Source organism: Rana temporaria, chromosome 6 (assembly GCF_905171775.1).
Source record: "Rana temporaria chromosome 6, aRanTem1.1, whole genome shotgun sequence".
Lineage (NCBI taxonomy): Eukaryota > Metazoa > Chordata > Amphibia > Anura > Ranidae > Rana > Rana temporaria.
Window position 1 is genome coordinate 14,125,403 of NC_053494.1, and position 16,119 is coordinate 14,141,521.

At 45.5% G+C, this 16,119-nt stretch overlaps 1 protein-coding gene across 1 annotated transcript; it reads left to right on the forward strand.

The window, feature by feature from the left end:
• The first annotated feature begins 2,603 nt into the window (after positions 1-2,603).
• LOC120944356 (putative tripartite motif-containing protein 75) lies at positions 2,604-4,124 on the forward strand. Its single transcript, XM_040358408.1, has one exon. It carries the CDS (start codon positions 2,604-2,606, stop codon positions 4,122-4,124), a length of 1,521 nt encoding a protein of 506 aa, XP_040214342.1.
• The last annotated feature ends 11,995 nt before the right edge of the window (positions 4,125-16,119 follow it).

Here is a 16,119-nt window from a genome sequence, read left to right on the forward strand (position 1 = left end):
GTTTTTAGCGTTTTTTATCCATTGAAAGAAAAAAGCGGAAAAAAAACGCTACACTGAAAAACGCTAATAAACGTTGAAAGGCTCCCTGCAAAGCTACTGGCGTTTTTTATAGCTTTTTTTTTTAGCTTCCAGTGTGCATGGAGCCTTTATGTAACAATAGGTTTCTATGCTTGCCATTTAAATCTTTTACAAAGAAAAAACATTTACTTCTCGAAAGGACGCCTCAAGCAATGACGTTTTACATAAACAAGTTTCACTTCTTCACATAAAGGAGTAAGAAACAAAACTAAATTCTCTGTCCTCGTAGCTATTTCCAGGAAGGACTGAACACTGTCACGATGACTCCATCCAATCAGGGCTCGTTTCTCGTACTCCCACCCCACGCTATAAAAATATTCTCCCCATAGCGGCCATTTGTAGTGTTATGTGGAGTATAGAGCACACAGCACAGTGTACAGAGTGGAGTATAGAGCACACAGCACAGTGTACAGAGTGGAGCAGGAAGCAGTACAGAATGCATAGCACAGTACACAAACTGGAGCAGTATGGAGTATAGAGCACACAGCACAGTGTGCAGAGTGGAGTATAGAGAACACAACATAGTGTACAGTACAGAGTGGAGTAGTGTGGAGTATAGCACACACAGCACAATGTAAAGAGTGGAGCAGTGTGGAGTATAGAGCACACAACACAGTGTACAGTACAGAGTGGAGCAGTGTGGAGTATAGAGCACACAGCACAATGTAAAGAGTGGAGCAGTGTGGAGTATAGAGCACACAGCACAATGTAAAGAGTGGAGCAGTGTGGAGTATAGAGCACACAGCACAGTGTAAAGAGTGGAGCAGTGTGGAGTATAGAGTACACAACACAGTGTACAGTACAGAGTGGAGCAGTGTGGAGTATAGAGCACACAGCACAATGTACAGAGTGGAGCAGCGAGCAGTATAAAGTGCACAGCACAATATACAGAGTGGAGACGTGTGAAGTATAGAGCAGCAGCACTGTGCACAGAGCAGTGTGTAGTATGTAAGGAGGGACTCCGCTGCTGGGGGACACCTGATGTAAGGAGGGACTCCGCTGCTGGGGACACCTGATGTAAGGAGGGACTCCGCTGCTGGGGACACCTGATGTAAAGAAGGGGCTCCACTGATGGGGACACTGATGTAAGGAAGGACTCCGCTGCTGGGGGACACCTGATGTAAGGAGGGACTCCGCTGCTGGGGACACCTGATGTAAGGAGGGACTCCGCTGCTGGGGACACCTGATGTAAGGAGGGACTCCGCTGCTGGGGACACCTGATGTAAAGAAGGGGCTCCACTGATGGGGACACTGATGTAAGGAAGGACTCCGCTGCTGGAGACACCTGATGTAAGAAGGCTGGCTCAGCTACTGAGGACACAGATGTCAGGAGGGACTGGTTGGCTGGCTGTAGGAAAGGTGTGACTGGCTGGGTGGGGCCACAGGCCACCCCCCTAAGAAAATTATGCCCCAGCCGCTGGTGTGGAGTAGAGAGCACACAGCACAGTATACAGATTGTGGAGTATAGAAAACCACAGCACACGCTGTGCTATGTGCTCTATACTGCACCTTGCTCCACTCTGTATACTGTGTTGTGTGCTCTATACTGTACCCCACTTCATTCTATATACTGTGCGCTCTATACTGCACCCCGCTCTATTCTATACACTATGCTCTATACTGTACCCTACTTCATTCTATATACTGTGTGCTCTATACTGCACCCTACTCCATTCTAGATACTGTGCGCTCTATACTGCACCCTACTCCATTCTAGATACTGTGCGCTCTATACTGCACCCTACTCCATTCTATATACTGTGCGCTCTATACTGCACCCTACTCCATTCTATATACTGTGCTGTGTGCTCTATACTGCACCCTACTCCATTCTATATACTGTGCGCTCTATACTGCACCCTGCTCCATTCTATACACTGTGCTGTGTGCTCTATACTGCACCCTACTCCATTCTTTATACTGTGCTGTATGCTCTATACTGCACCCTACTCCATTCTATACACTGTGCTGTGTGCTCTATACTGTTTTTTTGTGATATTTCTAAAAGGAAGGATTATAACAAGACTGGATAAGCCTAGTACAGTAAAACCTTGGTTTGTGAGCATAATCCGTTCCAGAAACATGCTTGTAATCCAAAGCACTTGTATATCAAAGCATTTTTTTTACAGGGTATAAAAAAAAAGAAGAGAGGCACCTCTAAGTGTAGCAATAAGTTGCTAAATGTTGTACCTTCATTAAATGTAACCATATTGCTACACTTAGAGGCTCCTCTCTTCTTTTTTATACTCAGTTGTGACATGACGCTACTCTTATATCAAGACATCGCTTGTATATCAAGGCAAAATGTATTAAAACATTTTGCTTGTCTTGCAAAACGCTCTCAAACCAAGTTACTCTCAAACCAAGGTTTTACTATATCTATATATTTTTTTCTCTTTCTCTTCCTCTCGACCGATTTCATAACTCCTAAAAGTCGTTACCGTCCCTCCCCTTGTGCACCGTGTCATTTCCCAGCCCTGTACACTGTGTACTCAGTGCATTTCCATCTATTGTGTATTTTCAGAATGGCAGCTGTGAAGGAAGATCTGAGCTGCTCCATCTGCCTGGACCCCTGTGAAGACCCGGTGTCACTGCCGTGTGGACACAGATTCTGCAGAGTGTGTATTTCGTATGAGCTGGACACCCAGAAAAGTTCTGAAGTTTATTTCTGTCCACAATGTAAGACACAATTTATGGAGCGCCCTCCGATGCTGCATAAGAAGAGGCGGCTGCATGCGGTGGAGACAGTCCCTTGTACATACTGTGATGATCCTGCCCCTGCAGAGAAGACGTGTCTACATTGTGATGCTTCACTTTGTGCCAAACACCTAACGAAGCACAGTACGGCACCTGAACATGTTCTGATAGAGCCTACTGCAACCCCGGAGGATAGAAAATGTACCGAGCACCGGCAGCTCCTGAATCATTACTGCACAGAGGATGGCGCCTTCATCTGTTTGCTCTGCTACGTAGCTGGAGACCACAAGGGGCACGAGGTGGTGTCTCTGAATATAAACTCTGCTGAGGAGGGCAAGGGATACCTAATTCCAATTATAAAGAATCTGAGAAAGGAAAGATATAAAACAGAGGATCAGATCCGTAGCCTGCAGGCCCAGGAGGCAGCACAGGGAAGGAAAACAGACGATTGCAAAAGAAGAGTCGTTTTCCGAATCCAAACCATCAAAAAGGACCTTGAGGTGCTTCAGAAGAAGGTCCTGAATGAGGTCAACACACAGAAAAAAGAGGTTTCAGACTCAATATTTGAATGGAAAAAGAAGCTGGAGATGCAGAGGCAAGAGTTGTCCATAAAGATTGATCATGTCGAGAAGCTATTTAGCATAAGTGATTCGTTAACTTTTATCAAGAAGGTACTGGCAACTGATTTGGTCGGGATCTTCAATGTTGAACAAATGAGCGGTGATACGTTCGATGAAACACCAATCTCCGAGATGCTGTACAAGGAACTCTTACAATTCTCCGATGGTCTAAATAAACAGATCCTAAAGGATGCCTTTCCAAAGATGAAGAAATCAGAGATCACCCTGGACGTAAAGACTGCTCATTGTAAGATTAATATAACCGATGATCTCAGATCTGCCATTTATACAGAAAAACGTCAGACTAGAGACACTGGATCAGAGAGGTTCCGATCCCACCATGTATTAAGTGAGTGCAGCTTATCATCGGGGAATCACTACTGGGAGGTGGAGATGATGGGAACACAATGTAGCATTGGCATTGCCTATAATAACATGGACAGGAAGTCAACAAAACACGACTCACACATTGGTTACAATGAGAGATCCTGGGGTTTAGATGTAGATACCAACCTTAGCGTGTGGCACAACAATGTTAAAACCCAAATCTCCACGGATTCCCCAGTGCGGTCATTTGGGATTTTCCTGGAATATGAGGTTGGTCGTCTGTCCTTCTACCAATTGTGTGACCCCATCAGACACCTTCACACCTTCACCACCACCTTCACCGATCCCCTCAATGCTGCCTTCTATGTATATAAGGATTCCGGAATCACAATCCTAAAATAAAATAATACTTCAGCAAATACACTCTATGGACCATACGCATGTGGACACTTAATCATCACACCTTCCTTATGCCATATAAAGGAAAGGAAAGGAAAGGCACTGAAAGGGTTTGCCCATAATATAGTCTTGTTAGAGGACCCATAACAAAACCCATGGGCATTAGCCCATGGGTTTTGTTATGGGGCCTCTAACAAGACTATATTATGGGCAAACCCTTTCAGTGCCAGGTCAGGAAATTTTACTGGCCTCCAAAAGTGACCTCAGGTGCAGGGCCGTCTTTAAAGGGGTTGTAAAGGTACAATTGTTTTTTTCCTAAATATCTTCCTTTCCCTTAGTGCAGTCCTCCTTCACTTACCTCATCCTTCCATTTTGCTTTTAAATGTCCTTTTTTCTTCTGAGAAATCCTCACTTCCTGCTCTTCTGTCTGTAACTCCACACAGTAATGCAAGGCTTTCTCCCTAGTGTGGAGAAAGCCTCTTGAGGGGGCGAGCAGGCAAGTCAGGACACTCTCTACTTTGCAGATAGAGAAAGGAACTGTGTGTTAGTGGGCGTCCTGACTCTCCTGTAGTCCAAGGGAGGGGGCGAGCACGACACTCCACACCGGGGAGAAAGCCTCCCATTACTGTGTGGAGTTACAGACAGAAGAACAGGAAGTGAGGATTTCTCAGAAGAAATAAGGACATTTAAAAGCAAAATGGAAGGATGAGGTAAGTGAAGGAGGACTGCACTAAGGGAAAGGAAGATATTTAGGAAGGAAAAAAAAAATTGTACCTTTACAACCCCTTTAATGTTGATTGGACAGTGGGCAAAAAAAATTTGAATGCCTCGTACACACGACCAGTTTTCCCGTAGGGAAACACTGCGGTGGAGCATACACACGGCCGGGATTCCCGGCCAAAGCTCTCACCGCAGTTTTCCAGACGGGAAAACCTCTGGTGTCTACATGGGGAAAGTTACAGAGCAGGTTCTCGGTTTTCCCCCTGGGATTGCCGGTGGACTTTTTACCGCCAGGAATCCCAGTCATGTGTACGGGGCATTAGTTTACTGTATCAGATCAGGCAGTGATTGTGATTGGTTGCCAGAGGTTACAGCATATCATTACCAATTACTGACTGGTTGCTAGAGGTTACAGCACACATTACCGCTCACTGATTAGTTGCTAGAGGTTACAGCACATGATTTCTTCTTGATGATTGGTTGCTAGAGATTACTGTACAGTAATACTGCTCACTGATTGGTTGCTAGAGGTTACAGCACATCATCTCTTCACTGAACTCTTCTTTGCATATTAATGCTGCTGGCCCCAGCTATTTACATATGAATGATGGTTATTTACATGTAAACGCAGAGTCTGCAGGTGAGTCATCTGTACATAACAATACTGCCGATCTGGGCAACATTAGTAGCAGCACTTCACACTGAGATAGCAGGACACCACACAGGACTAAAACTTTAAGGGGCAAGGAAATTTAAACTAGTTGGCAAGTATGTGGCAGCTGCTTTGGGCCATACAACAATGACAGGGCCCAGGGCAGCTTCCCCTTTTGCCCTGCCTTAAAGACGGCCCTGCTCAGGTCAGTTAAATGTAATTGTTTTATGTTGTTGTTTTTTTTTTTTAAGATTTTATAGTGTATTAAGTGACTATATATTATACTTTCCCATAAAGGGGACATTAATGTTTATTGAAGACATAAAACAAAAAGGGCCGGAGGGCTCTTTGCGTCTTTCGTCTGGGGCCCAGAAAGGTATGTTTTACAACTGAAGTTTAGGTATGATTTAGATTTTATTTATTTTTTGGCATATTTACGTTGGTTCAGAGTAGTAGTAGTAGTAGTGACTGTCCAGTGCAGAGAGGCTGCAATTTCTCATAGTAACCACAGGGGGTTGCTAGCTCAGCACTGCTGCCAAACAGTGAGAGTCTTGTATCTTTTTAAATAAATATAAGGCTTTCTCTGATTGGAGGGGGGGGGGGAAAGGTGGGGCAGTGATGTGACAAACCGGTGGTGTAAACAACCCTATGGCCCCATACACACGAGAGGATCCATCCGCTGGAATTGATCCGCGGATCGGCTCCAGCGGATAGATCCCCTGGTGTGTACAATCCAGCGGATCTGTTTTCGCGGATTTTTATCCCCTGGGATGGATTTCCAGCGGATAAAAATTTGAAGACATGCTTTAAAATCTATCCGCTTGAATCCATCCCAACGGATTGATCCGCTGGTCTGTACAGACTCACTGGATCAATCCGTCCGAATGAATCCCCCGAATGCGTCGTAATGATTCGACGCATGCGTGGAATTCCTTATATGACAGCGTCGCGCACATCGCCGCGATGACGGCGCGACACGTCATCGCGATGGGATTTCGGCGCGGATTTCGATCCGATGGTGAGTACACTCCATCGGATCAAAATCCTCGGAAATCCTCGAGAGGATTTATCCGCGGAAACGGTCCGGTGGACCGTATCCGCGGATAAATCCTCTCGTGTGTACTAGGCCTTAGGCCCCATACACACCATAGAATCTATCCGCAGATAAATCCCATCAAATGGGTTTCAGCGGATAGATTCTATGGTGTGTACACTCCAGCGGATCTTTATCCGCGGATAAATCTCCCCTGGGATGGATTTCCAGCAGATGGATATTCGCTGACATGCAGAACAAATCCATCTGCTGGAATCCATCCCAACGGATGGATCCGCTCGTCTGTACAGACTCACCGGATCCATCCGTCCGAAGGGATTCCCCGCACGCGTCGTAATGATTTGACGCATGCGTGGAATTCCTTATATGACAGCGTCGCGCCCGTCGCCGCGTCATAATCGCGGCGACGGCGCGACACGTCATCGCCAGAGGATTTCCGCGCGGATTTCAATGCGATGGTGAGTACACTCCATCGCATAGAAATCTGCGGAAATCTTTGAGAGGATTTATCCGTGGAACCGGTCCGCTGGACCGTATCCGCGGATAAATTCTCTCGTGTGTATGGGGCCTGAGGGTAGTTGCATTCTTTTATACTCTATGAAACTAAAAACTTATAGCAAAAGTGATGGCTGAGAGTGTTTCAATTGACCTAAATCTGCCGAAAATGTAGGTGCCCGCCCTTTGCCCCATGGTGATATTTTGCTCTTAGTATATACAGCACCTGGTATAGTTCATATCATAGAACTTGCATTGCTGACATGTATTCTTGCAGCCAGCTTAACCACACAGACACATTTCCTATGATCCTTGGTACTTGCCAATGTATACTGCAAAGACACATCCTGCCACTTAACAACTTGTACTATAGAAAGTTACAAACACGTCTTTTTTTTTTTCCTAGCTAGTAATGTGGTACTTTCACCGGGCGAGTTTCTATGAATTTTAAAAAAAAAATGTAACCACTTCAGCCCCGGAAGGATTTGCCCCCTTCCTAACCAGGCCATTTTTTAGCAATACGGCACTGCGTCACTTTAACTAACAATTGCGCGGTGTTGCGACGCTGTATCCAAACAAAATATATGTCCCCTTTTTCCCACAAATAGAGCTTTCTTTTGGTGGTATTTGATCACCTCTGCGGTTTTTATTTTTTTGCACTATAAACAAAAAAAAAGAGCGACAATTTTGCAAAAAACACACTATTTAGTAGTTTTTGCTATAATAAATATCCCATTAAAAAAAAAAAACATTTCCACAGTTTAGGACGATACGTATTCTTCTACATATTTTTAGTTTAAAAAAAAAATGCAATAAGCGTATATTGATTAGTTTGCGCAAAAGCTTTAGCGTCTACAAAATAGGGGATAGATTTATGGCATTTTTATTATTATCATTTTTTTACTAGTATTGGCAGCGATCTGCGATTTTTATCAGGACTGCGACATTGCAGTGGACAGATTGGACACTTTTGACACTATTTTGGGACCATTGACATTTATACAACGATCAGCACTATAAAATAGCCACTGATTACTGTATAAATGACACTGGCAGTGAATGGGTTAACCAATAGGTGGCGCTACAGGGGTTAAGTCAGTACTAGTGAGTGATTCTTACTGTTAGGGGGCGTGGCTACACGTGACACGTCACTGATGACCGTTCCCAATCACGGGGAACAGCCATCAGTGACAGTGTGACTAGGCAGAAGAGGGGAATGCCTTGTTTACAAAGGCATCCCCCTGTTCTGCCTTTGCCGACCGCAATCGCGGGCCGCCCGGGAACATCGAGTTCCCGGGACCCGTGAGCATGCTCACGAGGCGCGCGGCGGGCGCATGCTGGGCGGCGAATTTAAAGGGACGTACCTGTAAGTCAATGTGTCTGCCCGAGCCGTTCTGCCGATGTATATCTGCGTGCGGCAGTCGGCAAGTGGTTAAAGGAGCAATGTACAGCTACGGCGATTTGCCCTGCCGAGCCAACCTGCCGCAGTGTAACTGCGTCAGCTGGTCAGCTAGTGGCTAAATACACACCTGTATGTCTCAAAAACTACTGTGTTTCCCCGAAAATAAAACCTACCCCGAAAATAAGCCCTACTTTGATTTTCAGGGAAGGGCTGCAATATAAGCCCTACTCCAAATGTAAGCCCTAGTTTGGAAGGGTTGTGAAGTCCTAAAATGCACTGTATTACAGTGTTGTGTGGTCTAGACTGTGTACGTTTCTGTGGTCTGTTTGTGGTGAATACCTTTGTTGTGGCGCTCAGCTGATCCCCCGCGCTCTCCTCCTCTTCTGCCAGCTGTCAGCGGAGAAACACGGGGCCAAATCCACAAAGAAATTGCGGATCTTAGTTTTAGGCAGAAAAGTTACACTGGCGCAATTTTAGTATTTTAGGTAGCGATCCACAGAGCACTTACCTCTAAAATTGCGCCAGTGTAGCTGATCTCCTTGCATCTTAAGCGATCCCTAATTAAAATGGGCGATTCCCATTTAAATTAGGGCGCGCTCCCGCGCCGGACGGACTGCGCATGCGTGTGACGTCATTTTTCCCGACGTGCATCGCGCATACGTAGTTTACGTCGGGCTTTGTGGATAGCGACGGGTTCGTAAAGTTGCGACGGGAAAAAAAAAAGTTACGCGACGGGAAAAAAAAATCAAATTTAAAAAAAAAACGCGGCGATCGAAAAAAAGGTATGGTTTTGCATGGTCTACTAAAGTTAGTCCATATAAAACCAACCTTAGTTTTGCGCAAGCAAATTCGTAACTTACGCAAATCACACAATGCCTAAAGCTTTGTGGATCTCCGTAAGTACTAATTTGCATACGCAAGGAGGGATTTCGACTCGAAATGCCCCCAGCGGCGGATGCGGTACTGCATCCTAAGATTCAACAGCGTAACTAAATTATGGATGTCTGATCTTCTGCCTAACTTGGGAAAAATCCTTTTGAGGATCGCTCCCAAAGTTAGGCACAGAGATACGCAGCGGAACAGCAGTTCCGCCTGCGTATCTCTTTTGTGGATTTGGCCCACGGTACCTTTGAACTACAGGCTCAGATTCCATTTCTGAACGAAAGGGGCCTAAGATGAAATCTGCCTATAGTTTTGAGTGGGCATATGATAGTTAAATCTTTAGCCTTTCAATCAACTATGTATTTCTTATAGGCAACCTCAATTTTGTAGCTAATTTACTATGCTTACCTACATGTATTAAAACCTGAAACAACTCACTGTAACAAGTTCAGCAATTTCATTTTTAAATGTTCTCACATATGTGTTAAAATAAAGCTTTGATATCTCATAACAAGAAGTCTCTGTTCCTGGTGATTGGGAAGGTCCAGATGTCAAGTCAGTACAATATACACTATGGGGTAGATTCAGGTAGGGGCGCGCACTGCTACGGCGGCGCAGCGTACCGTTTTTACGCTACGCCTCCATAAATTACTTGAGCTACGCTTCATTCACAAAGCATTTGCTCCGTAATTTGCGGCGGCGTTTCGTAAAAGGGGCCGGCATAAGCGCGCATAATTTAAATGATCCCGTAGGGGGCGTGGGTCATTTAAATTAGGCGCGTTCCCGCGCCGAACGTACTGCGCATGCTCCGTCGGGAAAATTTTCCGACGTGCATTGCGGTAAATGACGTCGCAAGGACGTCATTTGCTTCGACGTGGACGTAAATGGCGTCCAGCGCTATTCACGATCCACTTACGCAAACGACGTAAATTTCGAAAATCGCGACGCGGGAACGACGTCTATACTTACCATTGGCTGCGCCTCCTAATAGCAGGAGCAGCCTTACGACGAAAGCGACGAACGCAAACGACGTAAAACACGACCTGCCGGGCGCGCGTACGTTTGTGAATCGGCGTAAGTATGCAATTTGCATACTCTACGCTGACAACTACGGGAACGCTACCTAGCGGCCAGCGGCAGAATGCAGCCTAAGATACGACGGCATAAGAGCCTTATGCCAGTCGTATCTTAGGCTACAGTCGGCGTATCAAGCTTTCTGAATACAGAAATTTGATACGCCGGCGCTACTTAGCAATTACGCTGCGTATCTATGGATACGCAGGCGTAATTACTACCTGAATCTACCCCTATATTACCAAAAGTATTGGGACGCCTGCCTTTACACACACATGAACTTTAATGGCATACCAGTCTTAAAGCGGAGTCTTAAAGAAAATAATAATATTAAAAGCCAGCAGCTACAAATACTGCTGCTGCTGCTGCAGGGTCCCTGCGATGTCGGCAGCCGAAGCCGGGCGTGACTCCTGCGGTAGTTTATGCCTGGAAGTGCGTGCAAATACTTTACCTGTATTAATGTGAAACGTGGGCAATCTGCGCTTCCCCCACAGGTGAAAAAGGAAATAGTCGGTGCAAACCGTGCTAATTTATATGAAAAAAACACACATAAAAGTATATATATATATATATATATATATATGTTACCCAAAAATTACATATAACCCACCAAACAATAACTATGTACTATGTGAGGTGAGCATCTAGTACCACAAGAGGTGTGCGCACCAAAGTTTGCCTACTTTTACACTGGACTGTCTTTTGGGACGTCACTACTTTAAATATACTTTTTTTCACGCATTTTTGTTATACATTGTTTTTGTACACAGTTATTTTGGTTCACATCCGTGCACCTTCACTATTGTGTCTCTGGTTTATCCAGCCTGGTACATTCGTGCCACACCGGACTGTCTTCTGTAATGTCACTTTTTTAACCACTTGAGATCCGCGCTATAGACGAAATACGTCCGCAGCGCGGCTCTCAAGTGCCAAGTGGCCGTTTAAACACGGCCTTGTATGTGCATTACCCGCGCGCGCCACTGGGTGGCGCGCGGCGGGTAAAAACTGTCCCGGCGCATCGCCGAAGACCCGATGCGTGTACCTGGCGGCCGCGATGTCCGCCGGGTACACGCGATCGTCGGTGACACGGCAGGTGACAGCAGGGACGTGGAGCTCTGTGTGTAAACACAGAGCTCCACGTGCTGTCAGAGGAGAGGAGACCGATCTGTGTCTCTTGTACATAGAGACACAGCATCGGTCCCCTCCCCCAGTCACCCCCCTCCCCCCACACAGTTATAACACACCCAGGCTACACAGTTAACCCCTTCCTCACCCCCTAGTGTTAACCCCTTCACTGCCAGTCACATTTATACAGTAATTCGTGCATTTTTATAGCACTGATCGCTGTATAAATGTGAATGGCGCCAAATTTGTGTCAAAAGTGTCCGATACGTCCACCGCAATATCCCAGTCCCAATAAAAATCGCAGATCGCCGCCATTACTAGTAAAAAAAAAAATTATAAAAAAAATCATAATTCTGTTCCCCATTTTGTAGGCGCTATAACTTTTGCGCAAACCAGTCGCTTATTGCGATTTTTTTTTTTTTTTTACAAAAATACGTCGAAAAATACGTATCGGCCTTAACTGAGAAAAAAAATAGTTTTTTTAAAAAAAAATTGGGATATTTATTATAGCAACAAGTAAAAAAAATATATATTTTTTTTAAATTGTTGCTCTATTTTTGTTTATAGCGCAAAAAATAAAAACCGCAGAGGTGATCAAATACCACCAAAAGAAAGCTCTATTTGTGGGGAAAAAAGGACGCCAATTTTGTTTGGGAGCCACGTCGCACGACCGCGCAATTGTCAGTTAAAGCGACGCAGTGCCGGACGCTGAGATTTCGCCTGGGAACGAAGGGGGTTTATGTGCCCAGTAAGCAAGTGGTTAAACAGACCATTTTTCACGTATTTCTGTTATACACTGTTTCTGTACACAGTTGTTTTAGTTTGTGTAAGCTACTATTTGGTACACATCCGTGCACCTTTACCACTGTGTTTCTGGTTCATCCAGCCTGGTACATTCGTGTCACTTTATGTTCACATTATATGTTGTTTATTCACCTTTATTTCCCTGTAATAGTCACCTAGTATCTATTTATTTATTTATTTATTTATTTATGTATTTCACTTTAGGATTACCTACTTGTTAGGTATTGAGATCCCCTTCTATTATTAGTTCACAGCGCTTCACCATCACTTTCCATACTGATACAATGTATATTTCCCTGCACAGCGGAAGGAAAAAAAAAAAGGAAATAAATAAAAAAAGTGACTGGTGCTGCAAAAATACAAAATAGCTGGAATAGACAGCTATAAATACATGTCAAAAATAGGTACCAAAATGCGCAACCAAAAAGAGCAAACAAACAAAGTGTACTAGTGTAAAAATATAAAAATATTGACCCAGTTAATGAATAAATAAATAAATAAAACTGGTGTCAAAAACAACAACAAATTGGTGTCCAAATCGAAAAGCAACTGAATCACGGAGAAAAAGGCAAAACTTCATCCAATATTTCAGCCGTTGGAACACATTTAAACAGAGGGGCCGCTTACCAGATCAGATGGACCTCTATTACGGAGATCTTAGAAGCTCAGCAAACCAGGGGTCACTCGAGGGAATCCACGGTAGCCACACACTCATCCAGTAGTGTATCCGTTTTTTTCTCCAGACTTCCAAGGGCTGCAGCTAATCCTATTGCAGGCAGCATCCACTCCCAATGGGATAGCGTGATGTGCAGAGATATTAAAGGAAGAGCAAAAAAGGCTTCATGGTGAAGTGAGATTTAAACAATCAAAGCCCCTTTATTGACAAAGCGGGTTACTGACATCAGATAAAAACTTTTTCGGCAGAATAGTTTAACCACTTCCATACCGGGCACTTACGCACCTTCCTACCCAGGCCAATTTTCAGCTTTCAGCGCTGTCGCACTTTGAATGACAATTGCGCGGTCATGCTACATGCTACACTGTACCCAAATGAAATTTGTATCATTTTGTTCCCACAAATAGAGCTTTCTTTTGGTGGTATTTGATCACCTGATGGGGACTCATGGGCGGCACTTATAAGTGGCACTTATGGGTGGCACAGATGGGCACTGATAGGTGGGCACTGGGCATAGATGGGCACTAAGAGGTGGCACTGATTAACACTGGGTGGCACTGATGGACACTGAGGGGTGGCACTGATGGCATTGCTAGGCATCATTTCAGTCAGTGCCCATGTTGCCAGTCAGTGCTCATTCAGTGCCCATTGTGTTCAATTTTTATTTTTTTGCCAATTTTTTTTTGTTTGGCTACCGGGGGGCACTCCCTGGTGGTCCAGTGTTGGCATCCGAGGGGGGGCTGCGCTGATAAACAATCAGCGCGAACCCCCCCCCCTGTCAGGAGAGCCGCCGATCGGCTCTCCTTTACTCAAGTCTGTCAGACGCGAGTGAGGAAGAGCCGATCAACGGCTCTTCCTGTTTACATTGTGATCAGCCGTGATTGGACACGGCTGATCACGTGGTAAAGAGGTAAAGAGCCTCCGCCGGAGGTTCTTTACCGAGATCGGAGATGCAGGGTGCCGGACTGACACCCTGCATCACCGATCGCCGCGCTGCGCGCTCCCCACGGGCGCGCGCCGGCATTTAATCCTGCAGGACGTCGATAGATATCCAGTCAGGATTACAGAACCACTTCCCGGACGTCAATTGACTATTGACCGGGCGGGAAGTGGTTAAAAAGCAGGTAAACTATCCAGCAGCGGCTCGGGCCGATCAGCTGGGGCGTGGTGACGTCAGGTATTATTGCTCCGAGCTCGACTAAAAAATTGGTCTGGGCAGGAAGGGGGTGAAGTTTTGTTGCGTAGTTTTGTATAGAACCCCTGACATGTTTTTATTGCTGTCTGTATCCCCACTGTCCCTGAAAGGGGTTGTAAAGCTTCACATTATCGGCCCCAGCCGCTGCTGGATGTTTTACCCGCTTTTTAAACCATTCTGCCGAAAGAGTTTTCATCTGATGTCAGTAAACCGCTTTGTCAATAAAGCGGCTTTGATTGTTTAAATCTCACTGCACCAGTGAGATTTACGTTTCACGTTTTTTCACCTTAACGCATCCTATGCATTAAGGTGAAAAAACATCTGATGCTTACAAGCCCCCCAGCCCCCCGTCTTACTTACCTGAGCCCTCGAAAGCCCCTGCGTCGTGAACACGCTGGCTTCTCGCCCCGGTCTTCTCGGCTGTTCTCGGCTCTTCATTGGAGATTGATAGCAGCCATTGGCTCCCGCTGCTGTCAATCTAATTAATGACGCGGTGTGCCAGGGGGCGGGGCCGAGTGATACACTTAGCGGCTATGGTCGCCACTGTATCACACGGGAGCGCGCCCGCAAGCTAACCCCAGAACAGGGGTAAGCTCTTGCAGGGAGGAGCCGAGAGAGCCGCCGAGGGAACCCCAGAAGACGAGGATCGGGGCTGCACAGTGGACGCAAGTATGACATGTTTGTTATATAACCACTTCAATACCGGGCATTTTCACCCCCTTCCTGCCCAGACCAATTTTTAGTTTTCAGCGCCGTCGCACTTTTTGAATGACAATTGCGCGGTCGTGCGTCGTGGCTCCCAAATAAAATTGGCCTTCTTTTTTTTAACCACAAATAGAGATTTCTTTTGGTGGTATTTGATCACCTCTGCGGTTTTGAATTCTTGCGCTATAAACAAAAGAAGAGCTACAATTTTGAAAAAAAAAAAAAACACAATATTCTTTACTTTTTGATTTAATAAATATCGCATTTTTTTTTTATTTTCTCAGTTTAGGCCGATACGTATTTTGCTACATATTTTTGGCAAAAAAAAAATCGCAATAAGCGTATATTGATTGATTTGCGCAAATGTTATAGCGTCTACAAAATAGGGGATAGATTTATTGCATTTTTTTTCCTACTAGCAATCGAGGCGATCTGCGATTTTTATTATCACCGACATTGCGACGAACATATCAGACACTTTTGACACATTTTTGGGACCATTCACATACAGGCTATAGCCGCAGGCTGTAGTATCACAAGAGCGCGCCTGCAAGCTAACCCCCTTGGGATAGAGCTTCCTATGAAGGTGATGCGGGGAGGATGTTCGGGGCCGCTCTGTGCAAAACGAGCTACACAGTGGAGGTAAGTATAACATGTTTGTTATTTAACCACTTCCCGCCCGGTCAATAGTCAATTGACATCCGGGAAGTGGTTGTGAAATCCTGACTGGATGTCTATTGACGTCCTGCAGGATTACATTCCGGCTCTTTACCACGTGATCAGCCGTGTCCAATCACGGCTGATCACAATGTAAACAGGAAGAGCCGTTGATCGGCTCTTCCTCCCTCGCGTCTGACAGACGCGAGTAGAGGAGAGCCGATCGGCGGCTCTCCTGACAGGGGGGGGTTCGCGCTGATTGTTTATTAGCGCAGCCTCCCCTCGGATGCCAACACTGGACCACCAGGGAGTGCCCCCCAGTGATCAATAGAGCAAAAATAGGCACAGAAAAACAAAACAAAAAAAAAATTGAACACAATCGATGCCAATCAGTGCCCACAAATGGGCACTGACTGGCAACATGAGCACTGACTGAAATGATGCCCAGCAATGCCATCAGTGCCACCCATCAGTGTCCATCATTGCCACCATTAGTGTCCATCTATGCCCAGTGCCCAGGCCCGGATTTACTCCCTTTGCCACCCCAAGGCCGGGTC

Coding starts and splice junctions, on each gene's coding strand:
- LOC120944356 (XM_040358408.1), top strand. CDS start 2,604: ATGGCAGCTGTGAAGGAAGATCTGAGCTGCTCCATCTGCCTGGACCCC.